Source organism: Drosophila innubila (genome assembly GCF_004354385.1).
Source record: "Drosophila innubila isolate TH190305 chromosome 2L unlocalized genomic scaffold, UK_Dinn_1.0 4_B_2L, whole genome shotgun sequence".
NCBI classification, from domain to species: Eukaryota; Metazoa; Arthropoda; class Insecta; order Diptera; family Drosophilidae; genus Drosophila; species Drosophila innubila.
In genome coordinates, this window is record NW_022995372.1 from 292,416 (window position 1) to 315,588 (window position 23,173).

Genomic DNA, 23,173 nt, shown 5'->3' on the forward strand with positions numbered 1-23,173 from the left:
CTTACATAAATTACTGTTGTGATTTAAAATGTACAAACTGATGTAGGTCTGCTGCTTTTGTCTGTTAAGTTCTCAAAAGGTTTCTAATTTTTTAAAAATGATAAAAAAAAAACATTTACTTTTGAAATATAACTATTATTTATATACAAATTTAAGAGGCCAAACCATGATCAAAATGACATTCCGTTTGAAATTCGGAAAGGTCTCAGGATCAAGTTGAAAGTGATATTTAAAACAATTTCGAAGTTGATTAGCATTAAAAAATTTTGAATTAAAAATTAAAGTTATCGGAATTTCAAAGAGAAGAGTCTATGGTTTAAAATTTTGTTTTGATTGATTAAATTTTATCATTCAATCATTTAATTTGACAATGTGAGTTAACAGTGTGTGTAAGCAACTCAAGCAAATGTGTCGTGTGTGGGAAACATAACAGAGCTGCACAAATAAGAAAACCGTTATCAGTTGAATCAGACAAAAACAACAGCAACTAGGAGGCAAATGTAATGCACTTTGCAGTCAGTATGAAAAAGATCATTGAAGTTGTTAAACGTATTTCATGTGCATTTTATTGACTTGTGTGTTGTATTTATGTAATATTTGAATATATCTGAGTGAAAATGGGACAGCAAGAACAACAGTGGTTAGCGCGATGTCATCGCATGCCGATGAGCACAGGAAACAGAGAGCGAGAGCAGTCGAGAGGGCACTTAACAGAAGTAGAGCTTGTGGATATGCCACTGGATGCAGCCATGGAGCAGGTGTTGCAACAGATTCTGTTTAAATTTTAAATAACGAATGCCATGTGAATGCGCAGCTTGGATGACACTGCCTACCCTACGAGGCACTGCAGCATTGGGGCATTAGCGATCGCGAAGGATCTACAGTTTCTGTGATGAGCTGCATAGCATCAAAGTCTTTCACTCGTCCGCAATCCACGAAAAAAAACTGGTTAACAATGAGTAAGTGACTTTTTGATTTAATTAGTGGTGTAAGAATACATTGAAATGTCGACAACTCGATTTTTAAATTATTATTGTTATAAATGTAAATTATAAATTACGATTACGTTTCCAAATAAAAAAATATGTTTTTTGTGGAAACCTGATATTTGTAACTCGATATAGTATTTTCCGATTTATTTCCTATTTTCTATTTCGGTATAAGACAGGGCTTGTAATCATTATAGGTTTTATTATAAAACTCATTTAAAAAAAATGGTTATTTTTTATTTTTTACTTATGTTTACTTTTGAGCAAAAAAATAAAACTCTAAAAATAATCATTATATATAATGATTGATCAATAATAAAACTCAAGTTGTTATTTAGACTTTTTATAAAAAATATGGAAAAGTATTGTCAAAATAAAAACAACAACGATATAATAAAAAATATATATAATTGAAGAAATAATAATTATTATTTATTTTCTTTTTTGCCTAAAAAAAATTCATTATTCCTTGAGTGTTGTTTGGTATATTTCACGCTCTTTTAAAGTTACTAGAAGTGAATGAATTTTTTCAATTAAAAAAAAAAACAGTATAATCATTATCTTCCGTCCGTGGTATAAAACTTGAAGCAAAGTTTGGATTTACATCAATAGATTTCATTAATAAATTTAAATTTAAATTTGTCTATTAAGGTTCATGTTGAATTATATAAAATGTTAAAGTGTAAAGATAAACTAAAATAATTTCTCTTTTCAGTGAAAATAATAATAAAAACCATGGCAGCTGGAATCGGTTCATGAACTCGGTCCGATCACGTTTGAATGTGGCTTAGATTGTGCGCGATGTTCGCCAGGATGCGACGATAACCTTTGACTTCTGCGTTCTCCTCATCCTTGCCGCGTATGCAACAATTCCTTTTCCCTGCCAGAAATTAAAGAGCTCGACTTTACACAATTTTCTGTCTTTTCAATTGTGCTATCCTAATCATTTTGTCTTTCGCATTTTTTCTTTCTCCTAATTTGTGCCTTCCACATTTTTTTTTTTTCCTAATTACACTAGTGTAATTTCCTAATTAATGATTCATTTTTTTTTTATGTGTTATCTCGGTTTCCTCTCATTTCATTCATAGTTTTTGTAAATCCTTAAGAAATATTAGGAATTTGTATGAGCCTCTGTGTAATCCAATCCACTTGTTTTCCAAATCTCCTTTTAGCGGCCTTCTCTCTCTTTTAATATAGCGCCCCCGTTTTGCCAGCATGCCCTCTCATAGTAACCAAAAGGAACCGGAACCGAAGGCGACACCGGAAACTGTCATACAGCTGTCCGTACCACATTTTACGGTCACACCCGCTGCAGAGAATGTGCTGCAACAGAAAGTACATCGTGTTGTTGTCCATTAAACAATATATTTATGTAAACAAATGTTTGTAATAAGAAACTAGAAATCAACTCCATTGGGTTGCTGTCGATCCGCCTTGACCTGAGCCCGTTCCCGCTTCAGCTGCAGGCGTTGACGAGCTGCCTTCTCCTGGCGGCGACGCAGCTTCTCCAGGGTCTCCTCACTGGGTCCCGTAGGTTCCCCCGCCTCTTGGACGCGTATAATCGAGCGCAGCTTTTCCAGAGCATCGGCCAAGTTCATTTGCTGGGAGCGTGTCAGATCGCTCTTAATAATGTAGTAACCCTCTTTGTTCATTTTGTTGGCCAGCACCTGGAGCAGCTTCTGGCGCGTCTTTTGCGGTATCCATTCGGCTTCTGCCAGCTTGAATCTTAGGTCCACCTTTGTGTTCACCGTGTTCACGTGCTGTCCGCCGGGTCCGGAGCTGCGGCTGTACGTGATTTCCAGCTTATCCATCGGTATGTAGCCATTGAACTTGTCTTCAATGCTCAGCTGCCCAGTTTAAAATGTATTTAATTAAACAAATAACTTGAAAATTGAAAGAATACTCACTGTATTGGGAGGAGGAGGCGGGGTGAAGAGCTGCAGTCGAGCATTGGGATAGATTTTGTCCAGGGATAAATCGCTTTTGTAGGACAGCTGGCGACCCAGCAAGCTGGCACTGCTGTACGATTTGTTGCTTTGCCGCAGCACACAAATAAACGCACACGTAATTTTATTCATTTTTATTGGTATTGTTATTAAAATAAAAGCTAAATGCAAAAAGTGTATTTCGCCTGAAACTGCGGCCTGTTACGACAACTACAAACAGCTGACTGCGCCGCGCTGCCAGTTGCCTCGAATAATCTCTTGACCAGGGACGGAGAATAATAATAAGAAGATTATGGAGCGCTATTTAAAATATATCAAAACTAAAATTAATGAATTATTAATAACACCAATTTAATGCAAATCTTTAATTCAAAATTAGTTAAAATAAAGCCGATTTTTTACATTGTGCCCATAACATTGTGCAAAAAATTTGAGGCCTCCTTAAGCGATAAAAATCAGTTCATTTGAACTGTTTCAAACCGAAACGTGACAACTCTAGTCAGTCGTGTGCACTGTCCCAAGTTAGCTATATAGCTAGATATAGCTAGTTCAGGCTATTTAGATGACTAGTTAGCAGCACTGGTTCAACCAATTTCACGTGTTTTTAAGTACAAAAAATCAAACCAGATCGGAAACTTTTACCGGATGGTCAACATCAGCTAATGTGAAGAACTTTTTATACACAAAAAATTTGACACATGTCGTGATTTATTTAAATCAAATTGCGGCTAACATACGCGAATGCCCAAATCAAGACGCTGTGGAGTGATTTTACCATTCTGCTGACCGTGTTAGTTGGCAACAAACACAAAATGGAAGTGGACGAAGTGCAACAGGAGACAACGGAAAACGCACCGCCAAATCCTAATGCACACATTATAACTGAACGAAATGCGAACATCATATCGGGCGGTAATGTCTTCTATAATCCCGTGCAAGAGTTCAATCGCGATTTGAGTATCGCGGTGCTAAATGTATACTTTCAACGCTTGGTGAAAGAGCGTGCTGAGAAAGCGCTCAAGCAACAGCAACAAAAACAGAAGCGACAACAACAACAACAAACCAGCGGGAATGAAGAAGACCAGGAGACAGAGACAGCGTCAGCGCTGCCACCTAGTTATGCTGCCGGCACAAAGTACGACGATGGATTGCGTATTTTGGAGGCACTTGCCGCAACTGGTCTGAGGAGCGTCAGATACGCCCAGGAGATTGCCGGAGTGCGTCAAATCATTGCCAACGATTTGTCCAAGCAGGCGGTGGAGTCCATCGACACCAATGTGCGTCACAATGGAGTGCAACACCTCATAGAGGCAAGTCATGCGGATGCCATGTAAGTCTCAAGATAACTGCATTAGGGGTGTTTCAGAAATGCAAACCAACTGAAAACCAATACATTTTTATCGGCTTTCGGTTGGCTTCCATTTCTGGAACACTCCTGTATTATTAAATCCGAAAAATGAATCTGAAGGAATCATTTTTTTAAATAATTTTATAATCAAAGTCTTGAATAATAACCTTGTACAAATTTTAAAACATTTTTTTTTTTTTTTTGGTACAAAAATAAATATTTTTTTTTAAATAAATTGATAAAAATGAAAAGATTTAATTTTAGGACTTATAATGAAAAGAAATTCAAAATTTTTTGTTATTTTTAAGGACCCTTATGTATCTGTCGACTACGCCGGAGAAGCGCTTTGATGCCGTGGACCTGGATCCGTACGGCTGTCCGAACCGGTTCCTGGACGGCGCGATGCAGTGCCTCGTGGATGGGGGACTGCTGCTGGTGACTGCCACGGATATGGCCGTGCTGGCTGGCAATGCGCCGGAGGCGTGTTACGTGAAATACGGATCGGTGCCACTGCGCATGAAGTGCTGTCACGAGATGGCACTCCGGATCCTGCTGCACTGCATCGAGGGACACGCCAATCGACACGGCAAATACATTGAGCCACTGTTGAGCATCTCGGCGGACTTCTATGTGCGCATCTTTGTGCGCGTGTTTTCTGGCCAGGCACAGTGCAAGTACAGCATGAGCAAGCAGTCCTGGATCTATCAGTGCACCGGATGCGAGACGTTCACACTGCAACCTTTGGGCACAGTGCGTGTCAAGTCGCCGGAGCAGCCGCATCTGGTCAAGTTCGGCATTCCCACGGGTCCTGCTGTGAATTCCCAGTGCGAGCACTGCAATCATCGCCATCATCTGGGCGGTCCCATCTGGTCAGCTCCCATACACAACAAGGAGTTTGTCCATGATCTGCTGGAGGCGGTGCAGGCCACGCCCCTCAATCAGCTGGGCACCCAACGGCGCATTGTCGGCGTCCTCTCCATGGTGCAGGAGGAGCTGCCGGATGTGCCTCTCTACTATACGCCGGACAAGCTGTGCTGCGTCCTCAAGTTGGAGATTGTGCCCATGCTAAGGATGCGCTCCGCCTTGTTGCATGCCGGCTATCGTGTCTCCTATTCGCACGCCAGCAAGAATTCCCTCAAGACGGATGCTCCTCCGGCCGTGCTCTGGGATCTATTGCGCTGCTGGAGCAAACGGCATCCGGTGCGAGAGGATCGCAAGATTCCGGGCACACCATTGCAGGCCATTCTTTCGAGGGATTGCAGTCAGGACTACGAGTTCGATGAACTGCATGTGGATGCCAATCCGAGCAGCAGGAAAAAGGCCTTGTCTCGATTCCAGGAGAATCCGACACCGCACTGGGGACCCGGCACAAGAGCCACCATCATGTGAGTGCCGATTATTTTCGAAAATAGATAGAATACGAAAATTTGAAGAACAATAATTAGGAAAACAAAACTAGGAATTAAATGAATTTAAAATGAGGAAGACAATAATTAGTAGAAAAAGAATAGGAAAGTCAAAAATGAGAAAAAGCTAAACTCTAAAACATTTAATTAAAAAAAATTAGGAGTACGGTTATAAGGAATTAAAAATTAGGAAGAGAATAATTAAGAAAAATCAAAATTAGGAAAACAAAATTAAAAGGTCAAAATTTAGGAAATTGGGGAAAACTCAAATTTAGATAAAAGCCAAAATGAAAAATAATTAATTTAAAATTGCGCGATATAGCTAAACAATTTTAATATTACGGCATGATTGAAACCAGCGAACAAATTAAATTGATTTTGCCAGCCTTCAATTTTATTGTAAGTACGATCAATACCTATAAATAATAATGAATATTCCAATTTCCTCATTTATAACTTCTGTTTTTTCTTCCTTTTTTTGGATTCCCAGTTTTATTCTTTGTTTTTTCTTTTTTTATTGTAATACCTTAAAAAATATCTATATTCGAATGAGGGACCCATTTTTTTTAGTTCACAAAATAAAAATGAGATCAGTGGGCAAAAAGGGTCGTTGCTGAAACTGGTTCAGATTTGCTTAAGCCAAATCAAAACAATATATGAATCTGTTTCGGAAATACCCCTATTATTGATAATTTTTAAAAATCTAGAGACCACCAAGCTAAATTGAATTTTCACATTCCCCACAGGATCGGCGACAACAAATTGCCCAAGAGTTATCGTAACCAAAACAAAAAGCAACGTCATAAAGCGGCACAACAGACGCCAACTGACCAGGATCAGCCAGAGGAGCAGGTGGGACAACAGGAGGAACAGAAGGAGGTGACCCGGAAGCATCAGCTGTCCAGCACCAACCGCAAGAAGCCCAAGCTAGCGCCGACTGCGTGACCAGCTTTATGTTGTCGCTCTGTCAATTTTTATTGCAATTTGTCCAATAATTATGTAAAGTTGAAACAATTGAAAACTGTGGAATCTGTGCAATGTTTTTGAGGTGTTCTGAGGTGCTAATAGCGGAAGAAGTTGCCATCGGAAGTCTGGCGGGAGAAGCCATTGTTGACCAGCTGGGTGTGGACACCACTGCAGATGAGCTTCACACTCGACGGATGAATCTTTTCCTTGATGCCACCTATGGGAGAAATGGGAGCAAGTTGAAAGATGACCGCTGTATTACAAAACTATAACTAAACAAATAGAGGGCAACTTAACAACCGACCGAAAATTTTATGCCCTTGCAATTCAATTTTCGACTAATTTTTTCGATTACAGCTATATAATATAGTAAGCCGATTTATACCAATTTCGTTTAGACAACAAAAAAATTCATAATCTGCGAGTTTAATTAAGATATATCCAGAAACAACAAAAATAGTTCCGATTTGTTGAGATATCTCAAAAACAAAGCAGTTTTTAGTACTATTAACTATAGCGTGGTCCGATCCAAAAATAAATACAAACATGATCCGCCTATTCTATTTATTAATCTACATACCAAACTGCTATCTTCTATAGTCACAAGACTAAGGTTTTGTAAATTCGTTCGAATTAAACTTAAAAATATAAAAATGAACGTGTTCTACCCGAAAATACATGAAGTCTACATTCCGAATTCGATGCGCCTAGCACTCACGATCTGTGAGATACGGATAGAAAAATAGACGGATATGGTAATATCGACAAAACTTCTTTGATTTTTAGGAAGAGTTATTTAATAGGATCAATATTAAATTTTAAAATCAAAAATAAGTTTAAAAACCGATTATTACATCTTAAAATAACTGAATTATATGCTTAATTCAACCGAAATCGGATATTAAACGGTTATTTCGGTTTGAATAACTTCGGTTTTTCGATCTCGGTGTAGTAGAAATTCTTGTTTTGGTGACGGTTTTTGCTACTGTTACCAATTTTAGTCGGTAATTAACCGGTTAAAATGAACGGTTTCGATTGTGGGATTAATCCCTGTCCCGAACTAATTCTTATCGCTAAATTCATGATAAATTCCGCTCTATTTGGGGTTTTCTATTCGAGCTGAGCACAGACCATTAGCCAACACTGTACGAGAAGTCTACTCACCAATCCTTAGGGGATGACCCAGTGCATCCTCCATTTTGACGCGCACAACACGTGTATTCCGGAGTACACGGAATAAATTCAATTTGGACACCGCTCCCACTTCCCTTTGGCCGTGTGGTGCCGCCCAGCTGCTTGTGGCCGGACACGTGTCGCGTTGCAGCACCACATCGATCTTCTCCGGAAACGTTTCCCTTCCGTGATCATAACGGGACTGCAACTGCAGGTCGAGTGAATCCCTCGGGATATTCACATTGCCACGGAAGCGTTTGCTGTACCGCACCGAGCTCATTGTTTGATGGTAGAAGAGACGCTCATGGGGCTTCAGGTGGGCGTGCCAGTTGTCGCCTGCGGTGGGCGGGGCCGGGGGCTGCGGCATGCGGCAGATGTAGGTGCCCTCCATGCGCAGATCGGGCTCGTACGAGTCATTCTTCGCTATCTGATCCCGAAACGTCATCTTGGCAAATTATTTAAACTTTTTCAACAAAAACAAAAATGAGCAAATTTGTATTGTTTTTGTTTTTTGTTGTTGTGCTGGCAACGTTTTGTCAATAAATCAAAATGTTTTCCATGTTTCCATCTATTGAAAGCTTTGCTTCATCTGCCAAAGCTTTCGCTTACATTGATCGAAGCTTTTATGTCCATTGCATAAGTGTGACTCGAAGGAGGTGAAATTAAACAAAAGGTGAAGTTGGAATGTCCAATCCATTTGTGTGACTGGTGTGAGGTGAATTTACACGAAAGGTGAAGTTTAAGCGAATGAAGAAGTTGAAATACTTCACCTTGCTATTAAATATATAAACAGTGGCTCACAACTTATTTGAGCCACATAATAAATAACTTTGCTTTGTTTTAGATATAATCTATATACAAACTAGTCGGAAAGGCTAAAGTCGAGTTCCCGACCATAGGATACCCGTTATTTATTTCAATATATATAAAAGTACTTTAAAGAAATTACTTGTATTTAGAAATGGGCACGGGCCTTTTCGTGCTTCGTGTGCCGCGGACTTTTTTCGATCGGGCCCGGGCCGTAGCTAAAAGCCCGAAGCCCGATAGGCCCGAAAAGTCACGATTTTACACTTACTTTTTATATGGATTAATAAAGCTTTTTCTTTAACAATTCACTGTTAATCGATGCGCATCAATATGTTTATCAAGTTTTATTATTCTACCTATCAAATGCGTAAATATGTAAGAGGAAAAAACATCTATCGCTCAAATTAGAAAAGAAAATAAATCAGGATTTTACATAACAAGTAAATTTAAAATTTTGCTCGGTTTTGAAAAAAATTAAGAATATAAGAAAAGTAAATAAAAATGAGTATATGTTATATAATAATTTGGTGCCGGGCTGGGGCGGGGCCTTTTAGAAAATATTACTTTGAAAACATTTATTTGGCATAACTGCCGTTATTCTTGTCCGATCTTAATGCGATTCAGTAGGATAATAGATAACGTTAATAACCCCAAAAAACGTATTATCCTAAAATCTGTGGGAGTGGCGGGTTTTCGCGATATTTGGGGGCGGAAAGGGGCGCGGCGGAGATTTGAAACTAAACTTGACCTGCTCCAACGAAATTGGAATCTGTGCGCACACACAGACTTAGGCCCTTTTACTTAGTTTTTAAGTAACGGGTATATTAAAATGCAAATAATATGCTTAAGTTTAAACATAAGTTAAAAAATCGCTTAAAGTTTATCTATTTAAAATATAAATTAAATAAAAAGTGTAGCATGTAAGAGTAGTGGGTCAAATAAGCTGAGAGCCACTGTAGCTGTGTATTGTGTTGTCGCATTCCATGAAAGGTGGTTTACAAGTCGATCTTGGTGAATGTGTCACCTTATCTATTCACCATCGACTGGAATGAGGTGAATACGTCACGTTGAAGTAATTCCACCTTATCAAATGTTTAGTTACCAAGTCCCAAATAAAATAAACACAGTTTTTATTTCTGTTTAATTATACTTTATTGTTAATATATTCGGAAATGCCTTAATTACTTTGATTTGATTTTAAACTGCAATTGAGCACAAATATTAAATGAAATGGATAAATTAACACTTACCCAAGTTGCTCTCTCTCTCACTCTCTCCTCCAATTTTTCCATTTTCCATTCGCTTGTCATTTGGGGGAGGGGGCAGGGGAAGGGGGAGCTTCGTCTAGTCATCAGCTACAAATGTCGCTAAAGTCAAAAGTGGGCCCCAAACGCTCGCTACACAGGAAACACCAACAATACCGGCAACAGCAGCAATAACAGTACCAACAAGAAGTAAAGCAGCGACGCCGACCGCGACAGCGAAACGCCAACGCCAAAGAAAACAGCAAAAATAGTTGTAGCTGCACAGACACACAGACACATCTCTCTGCAGAGAAAGCAGTTGACAGCATTGGCAGACGCAGACGTCGAGCCACGAAACAGCAACAATTTGTGTAGTGGGGAAGATCGGAATCGGAGCAGCAGCAGCAGCGCAGTTTGCAGCGAAGTTTGCAGTCTACAGCTACAGCAACAATAAGAAGAGCAGGAGCAGCAGTAACAGCAACAGTAACAGCAGCAGCGACGCGTTGTTCCGCTCTCCGCTCACGTTGTGTCTGTTTAGGCGCGCCGCTCTCGCTCCCTCTCTCTCAGTGAGAAAGTGAAAAACCATGCTGCTTTGCTTCGGCTCTTTTTCTCACTCTCTTTCTCTCTCTCCCAACTGCCCACGCACGACTCGCCAGCCATATAACATAACATTTACATTAACAGCACCCGTAGCAGCAACAGTGACTGCAACAACCGCCGCACACTTGCCTGCATATATATAAATGTGTAAAATGGTTGGAAAGCTTGTTAATAAAGTTTATCGATAAATGATACAGATTGCAACAAAACAGAAACGAGCAAACACAAACAATATAATAATAATAGCAAGAGTTAAAGCTTTCAAATGTGCCTCACATAATTAGTTATTAATTAATGCAAGTGGATTTCATTTAGAGTTTTATTTTCAAGTGCTACACAAATTGATAAAGGCGCCCAAATTAAATGCTATTATAGAACCCTAAAAACCCCTTTTTTTCTTCCTTCCTCTTTTCTGGCTGTTCTTTTGTTGAGAAGACATCGAAATGAAATTAAGAAAACAAACTAAAAACAAAGTGGGAAATGCGGGCTTATCTATTCTTAATTCTTCTCTTTTAATTTTTTTTTTTGTTCTTTTTTTTTTTGTTGATTTCTTTGTTTTCTTTAACTTAAAATAGTGTACTATAAGTATTCAGTTTATAAGTATATATATAGTAGTAGGTGTAAGACTGTGTATTTTGTATACCTGCTGTTCTGGTACACAGCATGAGATTTGCATCATTTGCAGCCCGCTTAAAGAATTTCCCTTATAGAATTGGCCTTGTCCACAACTCACTAAAGGCTGTTAAAGAAACAACAAAATACACACAAAGATTACAAATTATTACAGGGATTGAAATTTTTAAAGTTCTTAAACAATATTATTAATTTTATTATTTAATAACCTGTTGCGCAACCTCATACGAATTCCGTATATTTATGTAAGGAATTTAAAAAAACTAAGAATAACATTTCAGGGAACCGAAATAAGAAAGAGAAAATAAAAAAAAAGTACAAAAATTAGGAAACAAAAAATTGGAAGACAAGAATTAGGAAAGGCCAAAATTAGAAATAATGTAATTAGAAATTACAAATTAGAAAAATACAATTGGTTAGGCAATAATTGGGAAAGTTAAAAATTGGTAATTTTTGTCTTCCCAATTATGTTTTTCTAATTTTTATTTTATTTAATTGAATAACATTATTCCTAATTTAGTACCTTTCTAATTTTAGTCTTCAAAATATTTAGTTCCTAACTTTTGTACTGAGAATTTTTTTTAGTTGAATTTCATAATTTATGATTACCTTTTTTTATTCTTTCTTATCTTGGTTTGCTAAAATTTTATTTTTCATTTTGTTGTAATTCTTTAATATATATTCGTAGAAGTTACCGGATTATTCTGACTATAATAATGTCTAAATTAAATTTATTTCGACTGATTTTTATTCTGTCATATATCAGCATATCCATAATCTGCAAATAGCCTAAAAGGCTTCAGAGTGGTGCATGGAAAGTATCATCATTTTGAAACCAATAAGTCTTATCATTCTATATTTAAATGAAATAAGTAGCAATAAATTACCTCATCGTACGTATGAAAATGGAACGTATGAAGCCTCTTCGGCTCTTAAGAACGACTGCGACTACGAGAAGCGCCGCCTCCTCCTGCCAATCCGCTGCCGATGCCATTGCGACTGTCGCCTCTAACGGGACTGCGAGAGAACTTGCTGCGACGCACAGGAGAGCGACTTCCAGCGGAACGGGAACGAGAACGCGGTGAATACGAGGAGCGACGACGCGGACTTCGGGAACGACGACGCATCGGCGAACGCGATCGGCGACGTCCTCCCCCACCTCCACCCCCCGCACCACCCCACCACCTAGACCGGCGCCCCGACGACTGCTGCTGCTGTTGCGGCGCGTCGGCGACGACGGACGACCGTAACGGGCCATTTGTACCCGCAACTCCCTTCCATCCAACATGCGACCGTCCATGGCTTCCAGTGCATCCTCAGCGTCGCGTTTGTCGTAGAAACTGGAAGAATGGAAAGCACTCATTATTCCAGATGCCAATTTAAGCTTAGTTATCTACTGCTTCTTTTCTTTGCAGCAGTTGGCAGCCCTGATGGAATGGTATGTAGTATTCACAGTATGTTGGCTAGTATTTTTAGAGTAGGCAACAGTTGCAAAGGAACACATTTAATCTAGCATCTCGTATGTAGTATGATCAACAAAAGAAAATCATGCTTAAGAAATACGAAAATGCAAAAGACATCTGGCTTGCATACAATTAGTCAAAAAGGGGTTTTGACAAAATAAAATTAAAATTTTTTTTTTATTTTAAACATAACTAAATTCATAAAAATTTATATATTTGCTTTTTATTTAAAAAATAGCTTAATTCGTTAAGTTACTCTTATTTTATATTTTTTTTATTCTAAGAAATATTTATAAACCAAATTTTTTTTAGCAACATCAGTTGTTTTAATTTTGTATCTTGTCAAAACACTTTCTTGTCTAACTGTATTTTAAACATATACGGGCCTGTTCCGAATTCCAAAAACGAATTGCCGCAAATCGAGTTGATTGCTGTTCCGAATTTCGCAAATCGCAATTGTCGTTTTTTGAGCAAGCGGAATCAAAAGTAAATGCTATATAAAGCATTAAAATAATTCCCTAAAACAATAAACTGAAAATTTTAATAACCTTGAACATTTTAAGAATCGTTTAACATCACTACTTTAACTGTTTAAAGTTGAAGAGTATTTTAAATTAATTTTTTAATAAACATCTATAAAATATTGCATACAAAACAAAACCGAGCGGCAATGACTAAACCGAGCTGTTCTGAATTCCACTTTACTTTTTGTTATCGATACTACCTCTCGCAGTCGAAAGCTGCTAGTTACTTCAATAAATAAAATTCGAACAACGAAATTTTAGTCTAATTTAGATTCTATGTGCTATATTTAACATAAAATATTTAAAATTAATTTTCAAAAATAGTTTTAAGTAATTCTATTAAGATTTAAGAGAAAAATTTAAGATACAATTTTTTGATTATTGAATTCATAACAACTCTGGTTTATGTCGATATGCACAAGCCAGGCAATCAGCTGGTGACAAAAAAATGTTATGCAAAAATGCAAGCAACCAATAACCATATTTGCCGGCATTTTGCAGAATTAAATTAGCAACATATATTATTTAAGCAATTTCTATTTCTTCTTTGGGTAAAACATCTGATATGGTCGATTACTTACTGCTATCGAAACGTTTTCGAAACTGAGTTCGAAAAGTAAAAACAAGTCCATTTCGGTCGGAATTGGGAACAGCAAATAGTAAAACGTTCGTTTTCGTTTCGTTTTTACTTTTTTAAATCGTTTGGAATTCGGAACAGGCCTGATAGTATTATCTGTAGTATTCACCGTATGTTGGCTAGTATTTTTTAGAGTAGGCAACAGTTGCAAAGGAACACAATTGATCTGGCAACCTTGCTTTGAGTAAAATAAACAATTGAGTTAATTATGCTCGAATAAAGCAAAAATGCAGATATAACCTTTTATACATAAACTATTTGTAGTATTCTCAGTATGTTGGCTAGCATTCATTTGGTAGGCAACAGTTGCAAGTGAACACATTTTATCTGGCATCACTGCTTCTGCGAATACGTTACATACATATGTACATACATTCGTATTCATAAAACGCAAAGTATGCAAAGTCGCGCCTAACCTCACAATTTCGTTACCTCCACAAGTGGCAGATTAATGTGTGTGTGTGTGTGTGTGTGTGGTTTTCATGGTTTTCACTTACCGGACAAAAGCGAAGCCACGACTTTCACGTGTATACCGATCACGCGGTATGTAAATATCGCCAACTTCGCCACAACGCTCAAAGACTCGACGTAAATCCTCGGGCGTGGTTCGATATGTGAGATTGTCGACCTGTCAACAAATATATTTATTAATTTACATACATATATGTAAATACATATGCATGTGAAAAGTTAGATAACCAAAGGCAGTAATCGCCGGCCGCCATTTTGTCTGCCGCGTTGTTGCTGTAGCTGTACTTTCTAAAATTCAATACTTGCCTTTAGCGACACCATTCCGTCAATTCTTGGGGGCGGACGAGCTCCTCCACCCGCACCACCGCCACTACCGCCGGTGCTCATTATTTAGCTGTTAATTCACTATTTAAAATAAATAATTTTTGCAAAGTTCTTGCTTTTCCTTTCTCGTTTTTTCTTTCGCTGTGTGCGCCTGCTCTTTTTTTCTGCTAACAAATACTGCGACGAACTGAAATTAGGGATGATTTTGTCACTTGAGCTGTTACGTTTTGTACTGAATTAGTTCAGATGAACGGTTCATTCAAATCATGAAGTGAACTTATTCAACCATTAGTTACTCTTACCATATTTATGGAGTAGCTAAACCTGATTTTAACTTAAATCGTTATTTCTTTAGGGATGTTGATATTTTTAAAAATATCAATATCAAGAATATTTTGAAATAAAAAAATATCATTTATATTTGATATTTTTGACTAAAGAATATTGATGATGCAGTGTTATCCATTTTGACAAAGTTTAAAACTGCTTTCATGTTGAACAAAAAAAAAAATGGTGAATACGGCAAATGCGACGGCTAAATAAGTCTCTAAATAATATCAAATATTTATACCGATACTATCGCCAGAAAAAAATATCGCCCAAAAATATATTATTACCAAAAAATATGTATCGATATATCGATGATATTTCGACATCCCTAATTTCTTACAGCACATTTTTAAGTGCTTATACGTGCGACTTTATTTTGTTATTATTGTGTATTAATTAAATATTTAGCATATCGTTGCATTTTCAATGCCACTTAGTAGTTGTATTTGAGAAATAGCTTGGTTTGTAGTAAATTTTCAAAGCGATAAGTGTTTATACGTTCATTAAAAAGCGAGCTTCGCTAATACCATGTTTATACAGTGCCTTAAGTTGCTTTAATTGAAAGCGAGTTACCTTAAACCACCTTAATAAACCATTTTTTAATTCGCTTTAAAGTTAACAGTGATTTGGTATATATAGCTCATAAGGCAGTTGGTCAGTTTAAATTAAATTTTCTTTAATGTATTATAAAATATTGAATATCTTCATTATTTGCATAAGACAATATTATCGATTACATGTATTTCAAATGAGCAACTACACCTATACAGCAAATTGAACTAGAAATTGCAACTCTACTTGTCACATGTACCGATGTCAACTATCGATATTTACAACGTAAAAATTTTTCGATATGCGTTTTAAAAAGGGCTGGCAGGTCTGATTAGTAAATAACGAATTTTTGTAATAATTAACTCTTATAATTATTTATATTTATTTTTATAAAGTGAACATATATAAATAAAAGTTAAATTTTGTATGTGTTTCTTTCATTTTGAAAATAATATTGAAAAATTTGATGTGGGCATCGATAATCTATAGTCTATCGACATTCTTCATCCCTGGCTTTGTCAACGCGTGGCGGTGAAACGTGTAACATTTTTGTTAGATTTTTGCAACAATTCGCCAATTGAAGCGCACAAACGAATTGTTTTTGTTGGCCAGTCGATAAACACAGCCGTAAATGAGCAGAAACTTGGCAGCGACAAGTTGAAAAGTTGTCAAGAGCGAAAAAAGTTTGTTCACACACGCACACTAAGCAAAATTGTGTGTTGTGCTGCCAGACAGAGAAAAGCAGAGCAGAGGCAGCGGCAGAGCAAAAGCAGCATTGTCTAAGTTGGCTGCGACGTTATAACAATAACAATATCACAAATCGAGGGCTGGGTAATCTTTAACTCCCCTACTCCACTGTCGCCAACGTCAGCGTCGGGTCAACCGCGTGTTTGTGTGAGTGTGAGTGAAGCAGAAGCAGTTGTAGAAGGAGGGCGAAAGTGTGTCGTCGTCGTCTGTGGGTGTGTGTCTGCATCGAAAATTTCCACAAAAGAATTGAAAGAAAGAGAACAGAAAAAAAACAACGACAGCAATGGCTGCGCAAGAAAACACGGAAGTTACAACAAAATTCTCAACGCTAAATGTGAATGCAGTGGAATTTGTGCCCAGCTTTAATTACAGCAGCGCTGCTAGCGCAGCGGCTGTCGCAGCAGCAGCGGCCGCAGCACAAGTTGTCAATGCAGCTCCGTCGACGCCGACGTCACAACAACAAGAACAAGAGCAACAACAACAACAGCCAATGGATAACACTGTTACAGCTGCAAGTGGAGGGGGAACTGGAAGTGGAACTGCAACGGGATCAGTGCCGGCATCTGGAAATGCCACACCTGCCACAACTCCCGATTCCACTGGCAGCGCTGATTCCACAAATGCACTGAATGCCGCTGCCGGGGTAGGCGGTGGCAGCGGAACGGCAGTAGCATCGGCGTCAGCGTCGCCAGCTCAAAATTCACCGGTTAACACGCCTTCAACGGCTGCAGCGGCGCCAATTGAGAATATAAATGCAGCGGACAAAGTGACAGCCAACAATGGTAAATATAAATCTATATATGTACATAAATATAAAGAGATATTACCATGCTGTTTTAAAATTCCCTTTCCTTCATTTTCCCTAACGTTTTCTTGATGTCGTTTTCCTTTCCTCAGCGATTTCACAACTTTTCCCTGATGTTTGGAACTGAAGGCTACACATATAAGTGTCTGTGTGTGCGTATGTGTGTTTGTGGGTGGATGGGGGTGTTAGCTAAGACATTGTTGGGCGCATTGAACTTTTGATTGTGACGTCACAAAGACAAAGCTTGTTACCTGTTCTGTCATTGTTCTTGTTGTTGTTCATTGAATGCAACATTAAAAGAAGCATATATGCTTAGGTTATCAGTTATCGGCTATCGACTTATCACATAACATAACCTACAAAACGTTGCTGCGCTGCCAGCTTTGTCTATTTATTTGTGAGTTCATCTCTCTCACTATCTCTCTGTGTGTGTGCATGTGTGTTAATGATAATTTTTAGCACGCAAGTTGCTATTTCTATTCTCCTTTGCTTATCCCCATCTCGCTCACGCTAATGCGTCTCTTGCTAACGCAGCTGTTCGCATTTACGTTCTTTTAATTTGCCATTCACTTGTTGTTGGAGATCTGCGTGTCGCATAATGAGTTGCTGCGATATATCGTATTCATCTGTGAAATACTGCAATCGCTATTCTTTAGTATAATCATATACAATAATAGGTATGTCAATTAATTCTTTTTCGCACACAAAACAAAACTAATACAGCTTGTCAACAAAGTGTTTCGACAAAATTTTTATTTTATTTCTTATTTTTTAATACTCGGTATGGTTTAAAATTTAACTGGTTAAAGACAACAAAATATGCAAATTTTTGTTTTGTTAAAACACTTTCTTGACTTCCTGTGTAGGATGTTTTTAAAAATTTCAATTAATTGAATCAAATAAAATTTTGTATTCCATTTGTCTAAGAAGAAACAAAATGGTTTAAATATATTTTATTTATTTAATTATAATATTTATATTTTTGTTGCTTATCAAAATAATTAGTGAACAACTGATACATTAATTAGATTCGAGCGCTGTTGTAACATTGTCCCATCTCTATTAATCGTTGTTGTTGTGTTTTTGGCACAGTTTTGTCATGCACTCGCCTTTACTGTCGTTTGCTGCTATTCTGCGGCTTTTCGTTCGTCATTCGTCGATCGCTTATCGTCGGCAACTCAAAGCGGTTCTTGCTAGTTTATGAAGTTGGAGCACTCGCTGTCGAGCACTGGCAAGTAACCACTCGTCACATTCAAACGAACGAACGTGGATTTTCTGCGGTTGTTGTTGTGCTTGTTATCGTTGCCAGGCACAAGTCAGTTGTTGTAGTTGTTTGTATTGGCCCAAATGTCAGTCGTCGTTCTGTCTTCATGTGTGTGTGTGCTGCGGTTTGAACCGCTTTCAACTTGATTTTGAATGCTAGTCGCACGCTTGCAGCAGCGCCGTCAACGTCGAACGTAGCGAGCGTTTAGCAATGAGTAAGTTTTTTTCATTCTCTCTTTTTGTTTTTCCGCTGTGAACGATTGAAACGCGCCAACGTAGACACAATTTATATTTGATTTTCTATTGACGTTGCGTTTTATCTGAAATGTTGAAAAAAGGCGGCAGTGGCGGTAATCGCTATATTTATTCAAAAAAAGTGAACAAAAGTTAGTAACGGTGAAGTTAGTGCTTTAAAAAAGAGATATTCACAGATCAGTTGAATTTAATAAAATGTGGCCAGATTTTTTTTTTACCAGTTTTAACAGCAAGCATCGAGTTGTGGCTCACAAATACTATATAAATACACACACACATACTTTTTAAGTGTGTCAACATAATTAATGTGTGTGTGTGTTTTTGTGTGTGTTGCTCCGATCTCTGCTCTCTTTCGGCCTCGTGGCAGCCCTGGCAAGTGTTTACTGGAATTTTACAGGCAATGAAAATGCACGTTTAGCACGTAGCAACCATGACTCATTTATTCAGCCAAAGAGGCGTTAATTATTCTCATTCTCATCAATTCCACACCTCAACACCTGCCCTTTCCCTCTCCATCACTGCGTACGTTTTTATCAATTGCACGCACAACAACAAACCACAGATAACTACAAACCAGGGATGTAGTATGGCAATATGCATGATAGGGAACATTTCGATTAAATTGATATACGATAAGCAAGGATACCGCCCGACCGCCACAATGTGTTCGACTGTGCATTGCAAAAAAAAATATAAAAATTTTCGGCTCGTAGTTCAAATTTAAATTAAAGTTATTAAAAAAAGTTTTAATTTTTAAATAAATAGAACTTAAATAGAACTTGGTTTAAATAAAGGGGTTTAATTAAAGAGTGTTGCGAGAGAATTTTTATGAACTCCGAACTAAATTTCTAGTTTTAAAATTTGCGAAACATAAATAAATAATATAATGTGAATCTTACATATTGTCCAAACATTTACTTGACTAAGTTCCGGGTTTTTTAATGTGTATTTAATGGGTTTGATAACTATACAAAAGATATTTTGACGTTAAATGTATATAAATCAATGTCAAATTTGAATTTATCTATTTTAAAAAATTTAATGAGACATTGAAAAACCGGCCCTAAGTGTATGTAGTTTTTTTTAAGGATAAAATATGCATGCAGATTGCAAGTACCACTGATTAATAAAGAATAATCAATAATTGAGATTGACTTATGATAATTAAAATGAATTTATTGACAGAAACCGATCCAGCTGACAGCTGGGATGTGGAGGAAGATGCGATCATAACACCCGAGGATGAGGAGGCGGACGGGGACGAGTTTACGGAGGGCGAAGCGACGCCGAAAGTATCAAAGAAGAAGGTCGTCAAAGTAGAGGAGAACAGAAGCAAGCGGGAGCATGTCAACGTTGTGTTCATTGGCCATGTTGGTGAGTTTGCTAAAATATAATATATGTCATCTATCGGATCTATACTAACTAATTGAACATTTTTACAGATGCTGGCAAATCAACAATTGGCGGTCAGATCATGTCACTGACGGGCATGGTCGACAAACGCACGCTGGAGAAATATGAGCGCGAGGCACGCGAGAAATCTCGGGAGAGTTGGTATCTCTCGTGGGCACTGGACACAAATCAGGAGGAGCGGGACAAGGGCAAGACCGTGGAGGTGGGCAGAGCCTTTTTCGAAACAGATCGCAAGCATTTCACAATTCTGGATGCACCCGGACACAAGAGTTTTGTGCCGAACATGATCGGAGGAGCTGCCCAGGCCGATCTCGCAGTGCTCGTCATCTCGGCGCGAAAGGGGGAGTTCGAGACGGGCTTCGATCGAGGCGGACAGACCCGAGAGCACGCCATGCTAGCCAAGACAGCGGGTGTTAAGCATTTGGTTGTGCTGGTCAATAAAATGGACGATCCCACTGTCAATTGGGATCAGGGGCGTTACAACGAGTGCAAAGACAAGATACTACCATACCTCAAGAAGCTCGGCTTCAATCCAGCCAAGGATCTTACCTTTATGCCTTGCTCGGGCCTCAGCGGCTATGGCCTCAAGGAGCAATTACCCGAGGAGCTGTGTCCCTGGTACAGAGGACCCGCCTTCATACCCTTCATCGATGAGCTGCCATCCCTGAATCGCGATCAGGACGGACCCTTCATCATGCCCATCGTGGACAAGTACAAGGACATGGGCACCGTTGTCATGGGCAAAGTAGAGTCCGGCGTAGCGCGCAAAGGTCAAAACTTGCTCGTAATGCCAAATCGGGTAAGCCGAAGATATATATCAATGAAATAAGAGATATAACTATACCTATCTATAGCTATCTATATACTAATCTATACTTCATTTCATTTCAGACACAAGTGGCCGTAGATCAGCTGTTTTCAGACGACTATGAGGTCACCTCTGTGGGTCCCGGCGAGAACGTCAAGATCAAGCTGAAAGTATGTGTTTACTAGCTATAATTTATTTTTTTTACAAAGTCAGCCAATTTTATTTAAAATTTCTGTAGTTTTAACTACCGAAACTTTGTCAAATTTGATCTTGTTTTATCGAATTTATCTAAAGTTTTATTATTCTTTAATGTGTTTGACTTAAAAATTGTTTTATATAACTAAATTTTTCTTTTTACCATAATTTTATTTCCTAATTTTAATTTAACGAATTTGTCGATTTTAGCAAAAATTGTATTGATTTGTTAATGGATTTGAATTTAAAATTGTATGATTTAACTAAAACTTTCTTTTCACCACAATTTTTAACAAATAAATAAGCAAAAATCAATAAATTTCCTCAACAGGGCATCGAGGAGGAGGACGTTTCACCTGGCTTTGTGCTCTGTGATGCCACCAATCCAATAAAAACGGGCAAAATCTTTGACGCTCAGGTCGTAATATTAGAACACAAATCAATTATCTGTGCAGGGTATTCGGCCGTCATGCACATCCACTGTGCTGCTGAGGAGGTGACGGTGAAGGTGAGCAAAGTTACATTAAATATGTGTTTAATTTGTTATCACTAATCATTAATTATAATCATAGGCACTCATATGTTTGGTCGATAAGAAGACTGGTGACAAATCAAAAACACGTCCAAGATTCGTTAAGCAGGATCAGGTGGCAATAATGAGAATTGAATGCTACGGAATGATTTGCCTTGAACAGTTTAAGCTATTCCCACAAATGGGACGCTTTACGTTGCGAGATGAAAGTGAGTTGAAATGAAACAGCCTTAAATGGTTACATCTACATCTATTAAATTGATTAATGACAATTGTTATTGTTCTGCTTGCAGATAAAACCATTGCCATTGGCAAGGTACTCAAGGTGATCGAATAAATTGAGCCCAGCTCCAGCCTTTCACAGCGGCTTTATAGCAACCATGCAACCATGCAACGTGCAACACTCACCATATTCAACGTATGCCAGACGACGACAGAAATAGAAATATAAATGATAAAAACGCCAATGCCACGCTTTCTTTACATAACTGACACACACAACACTGAGTTACTTTCTCCACAATATTATGAATGCATAACAACAACAAAAAACAATAGCAATTGATTATAATAATGGTTAGAGAAGGTTTATAGCCAAGTATATAATATAGAAATGGAATCGCAACAAACGTGAGAGAGAAAGAGAAATAGCAACAGAAATGCATTATATATATATAAATATAAACTATATTATGTATAACTAAAATATGAAAACATAACAAAAATGTACTATTTATATATATATATGTATATGTAGATACATCAATATGTATGAGATATATTTGGTCGGGTTATGATTACGTTTACGTTAACGCTTTAAATTGGTTATGGCCTTGGCATTATGTTGTGGTCAACAGATTATAATTTGTAGCTTAAGCGGGTCGTGAACTTTTTAAGCTAGAGCTGCAAGCTAAACAATTTTTATATTTATACAAAAACCAAAATTTAAGCGATAAATAGTTGCCAATTCAATTAAACCCTAAAATGTTTTTGCTTCTCTGCCTTTCAAAATCAAATAATTTGTTTATGTCTATAGTACAACAATTTATTCTATTATATTCAATTGATATAAAAATAGAAACGCTTTATATTAAGTTTAAACTTAAATTGGAGCACATTTTGTTTTGAGGATGAAAACTAATAATGTGTATGAAAATATTAAACGGAAATCATTAACTTAACTTTTTATTGTTCATTACAAATTCTCATGTTTGATATCAGAAACTTTTAATTGCTGCTTGACAATTAAAATTTTTAAACATAATTTAATTAGAGGCAACAACTAAACAATGAACCGAAATAAAGAATGCCTTTTTTTGCTCTTTCTATGCAAAGACAAAACAAATATGTTTAATTTGAAATTCTGTTTTGAATTAAATTAAATTTTTCACATATCCAGGACCAAGACGCCAAGACGGTTTCAACAATTAACACATTCTTAACCCCTCATAGATCAACAATTTACTTTTTTTCAGTTATTAATTATTCAAAATTTACATCACGATATTTTACTTTAAGCCTTTATTCGGGAGTATCTTATGTAAAATGACTCATTTAAAAGTTAAATTCAAATGTTACCATTGACAAAATATATATAACGTGGATAAAACAAAACTAAGTGAAACAGTCGCCCATATTTGAGTTAATTCAATTAACTTAAAATATTCGTAAAAACTAAGCAAATATGCTTAAAAGCAAAAATCGATTAAACAAAAAAAAAACAACAACAGATTTTTAACGCT

The 23,173-nt window shown here is 37.4% G+C and overlaps 5 protein-coding genes, 1 long non-coding RNA gene and 1 other non-coding gene across 10 annotated transcripts; 3 read left to right on the forward strand and 4 right to left on the reverse strand.

Moving 5' to 3' along the window:
- Positions 1 to 456: 456 nt before the first annotated feature.
- On the forward strand, positions 457 to 1,873 carry LOC117781793. Its single transcript, XR_004617201.1, has 2 exons — positions 457 to 959; positions 1,705 to 1,873. It is a non-coding gene; the product is annotated as an uncharacterized LOC117781793 (long non-coding RNA).
- A 461-nt stretch (positions 1,874 to 2,334) lies between these two features.
- On the reverse strand, positions 2,335 to 3,145 carry LOC117781792 (peptidyl-tRNA hydrolase ICT1, mitochondrial). The gene is made up of 2 exons (XM_034618657.1): positions 2,897 to 3,145; positions 2,335 to 2,836 (listed from the first exon to the last, which is right to left on the reverse strand). The coding sequence occupies exons 1-2, from the start codon at positions 3,065 to 3,067 to the stop codon at positions 2,387 to 2,389; spliced, it is 621 nt and encodes a 206-aa protein (XP_034474548.1). The 5' UTR covers positions 3,068 to 3,145; the 3' UTR covers positions 2,335 to 2,386.
- Positions 3,146 to 3,605: 460 nt separating this feature from the next.
- Positions 3,606 to 6,705, forward strand: LOC117780363 (probable tRNA (guanine(26)-N(2))-dimethyltransferase). The gene is made up of 3 exons (XM_034616872.1): positions 3,606 to 4,265; positions 4,592 to 5,668; positions 6,436 to 6,705. Exons 1-3 carry the CDS (start codon positions 3,748 to 3,750, stop codon positions 6,632 to 6,634), a joined length of 1,794 nt encoding a protein of 597 aa, XP_034472763.1. The 5' UTR covers positions 3,606 to 3,747; the 3' UTR covers positions 6,635 to 6,705.
- LOC117780368 lies at positions 6,466 to 8,321 on the reverse strand. The gene is made up of 2 exons (XM_034616881.1): positions 7,820 to 8,321; positions 6,466 to 6,872 (listed from the first exon to the last, which is right to left on the reverse strand). Exons 1-2 carry the CDS (start codon positions 8,271 to 8,273, stop codon positions 6,751 to 6,753), a joined length of 576 nt encoding a protein of 191 aa, XP_034472772.1. The 5' UTR covers positions 8,274 to 8,321; the 3' UTR covers positions 6,466 to 6,750.
- Positions 8,322 to 10,782: 2,461 nt separating this feature from the next.
- On the reverse strand, positions 10,783 to 14,738 carry LOC117780367 (serine/arginine-rich splicing factor 2). The gene is given in 5 exon segments (XM_034616880.1): positions 10,783 to 11,218; positions 12,000 to 12,320; positions 12,323 to 12,452; positions 14,234 to 14,364; positions 14,514 to 14,738. Coding segments are annotated over 4 exon segments (618 nt in total). The 5' UTR covers positions 14,595 to 14,738; the 3' UTR covers positions 10,783 to 11,218; positions 12,000 to 12,044.
- LOC117782459 lies at positions 11,869 to 11,948 on the reverse strand. Its single transcript, XR_004617281.1, has one exon. It is a non-coding gene; the product is annotated as a small nucleolar RNA Me18S-Gm1358 (small nucleolar RNA).
- Positions 14,739 to 15,894: 1,156 nt separating the features above from the next.
- LOC117780362 (eukaryotic peptide chain release factor GTP-binding subunit ERF3A) lies at positions 15,895 to 22,073 on the forward strand. 4 transcript variants are annotated; one of them, XM_034616867.1, is made up of 7 exons: positions 15,895 to 16,942; positions 19,669 to 19,857; positions 19,926 to 20,695; positions 20,788 to 20,874; positions 21,231 to 21,407; positions 21,472 to 21,640; positions 21,725 to 22,073. In XM_034616867.1, exons 1-7 carry the CDS (start codon positions 16,444 to 16,446, stop codon positions 21,766 to 21,768), a joined length of 1,935 nt encoding a protein of 644 aa, XP_034472758.1. In that variant the 5' UTR covers positions 15,895 to 16,443; the 3' UTR covers positions 21,769 to 22,073. The 4 variants fall into 4 exon arrangements, with proteins under 4 accessions (XP_034472758.1, XP_034472762.1, XP_034472761.1 ...); XM_034616871.1 differs by lacking the exon at positions 15,895 to 16,942 and adding an exon at positions 18,327 to 18,443 and having other exon boundaries at positions 21,725 to 21,820; XM_034616870.1 differs by lacking the exon at positions 15,895 to 16,942 and adding an exon at positions 18,483 to 18,614 and having other exon boundaries at positions 21,725 to 21,820.
- The last annotated feature ends 1,100 nt before the right edge of the window (positions 22,074 to 23,173 follow it).

What these genes read in the sequence shown, in the direction of transcription:
- LOC117781792 (XM_034618657.1), bottom strand. Translation starts at nt 3,067, where the DNA reads ATGAATAAAATTACGTGTGCGTTTATTTGTGTGCTGCGGCAAAGCAAC. An exon ending in CGCCTCCTCCTCCCAATACA is followed by an intron (nt 2,837 to 2,896) that starts GTGAGTATTCTT and finishes TAAACTGGGCAG; the next exon opens with CTGAGCATTGAAGACAAGTT.
- LOC117780368 (XM_034616881.1), bottom strand. Translation starts at nt 8,273, where the DNA reads ATGACGTTTCGGGATCAGATAGCGAAGAATGACTCGTACGAGCCCGAT. An exon ending in GGGTCATCCCCTAAGGATTG is followed by an intron (nt 6,873 to 7,819) that starts GTGAGTAGACTT and finishes TTTCTCCCATAG; the next exon opens with GTGGCATCAAGGAAAAGATT.
- LOC117780363 (XM_034616872.1), top strand. Translation starts at nt 3,748, where the DNA reads ATGGAAGTGGACGAAGTGCAACAGGAGACAACGGAAAACGCACCGCCA. An exon ending in GCAAGTCATGCGGATGCCAT is followed by an intron (nt 4,266 to 4,591) that starts GTAAGTCTCAAG and finishes GTTATTTTTAAG; the next exon opens with GACCCTTATGTATCTGTCGA. An exon ending in GGCACAAGAGCCACCATCAT is followed by an intron (nt 5,669 to 6,435) that starts GTGAGTGCCGAT and finishes CATTCCCCACAG; the next exon opens with GATCGGCGACAACAAATTGC.
- LOC117780362 (XM_034616867.1), top strand. Translation starts at nt 16,444, where the DNA reads ATGGCTGCGCAAGAAAACACGGAAGTTACAACAAAATTCTCAACGCTA. An exon ending in TGTGTTCATTGGCCATGTTG is followed by an intron (nt 19,858 to 19,925) that starts GTGAGTTTGCTA and finishes ACATTTTTACAG; the next exon opens with ATGCTGGCAAATCAACAATT. An exon ending in CTTTACGTTGCGAGATGAAA is followed by an intron (nt 21,641 to 21,724) that starts GTGAGTTGAAAT and finishes TTCTGCTTGCAG; the next exon opens with ATAAAACCATTGCCATTGGC.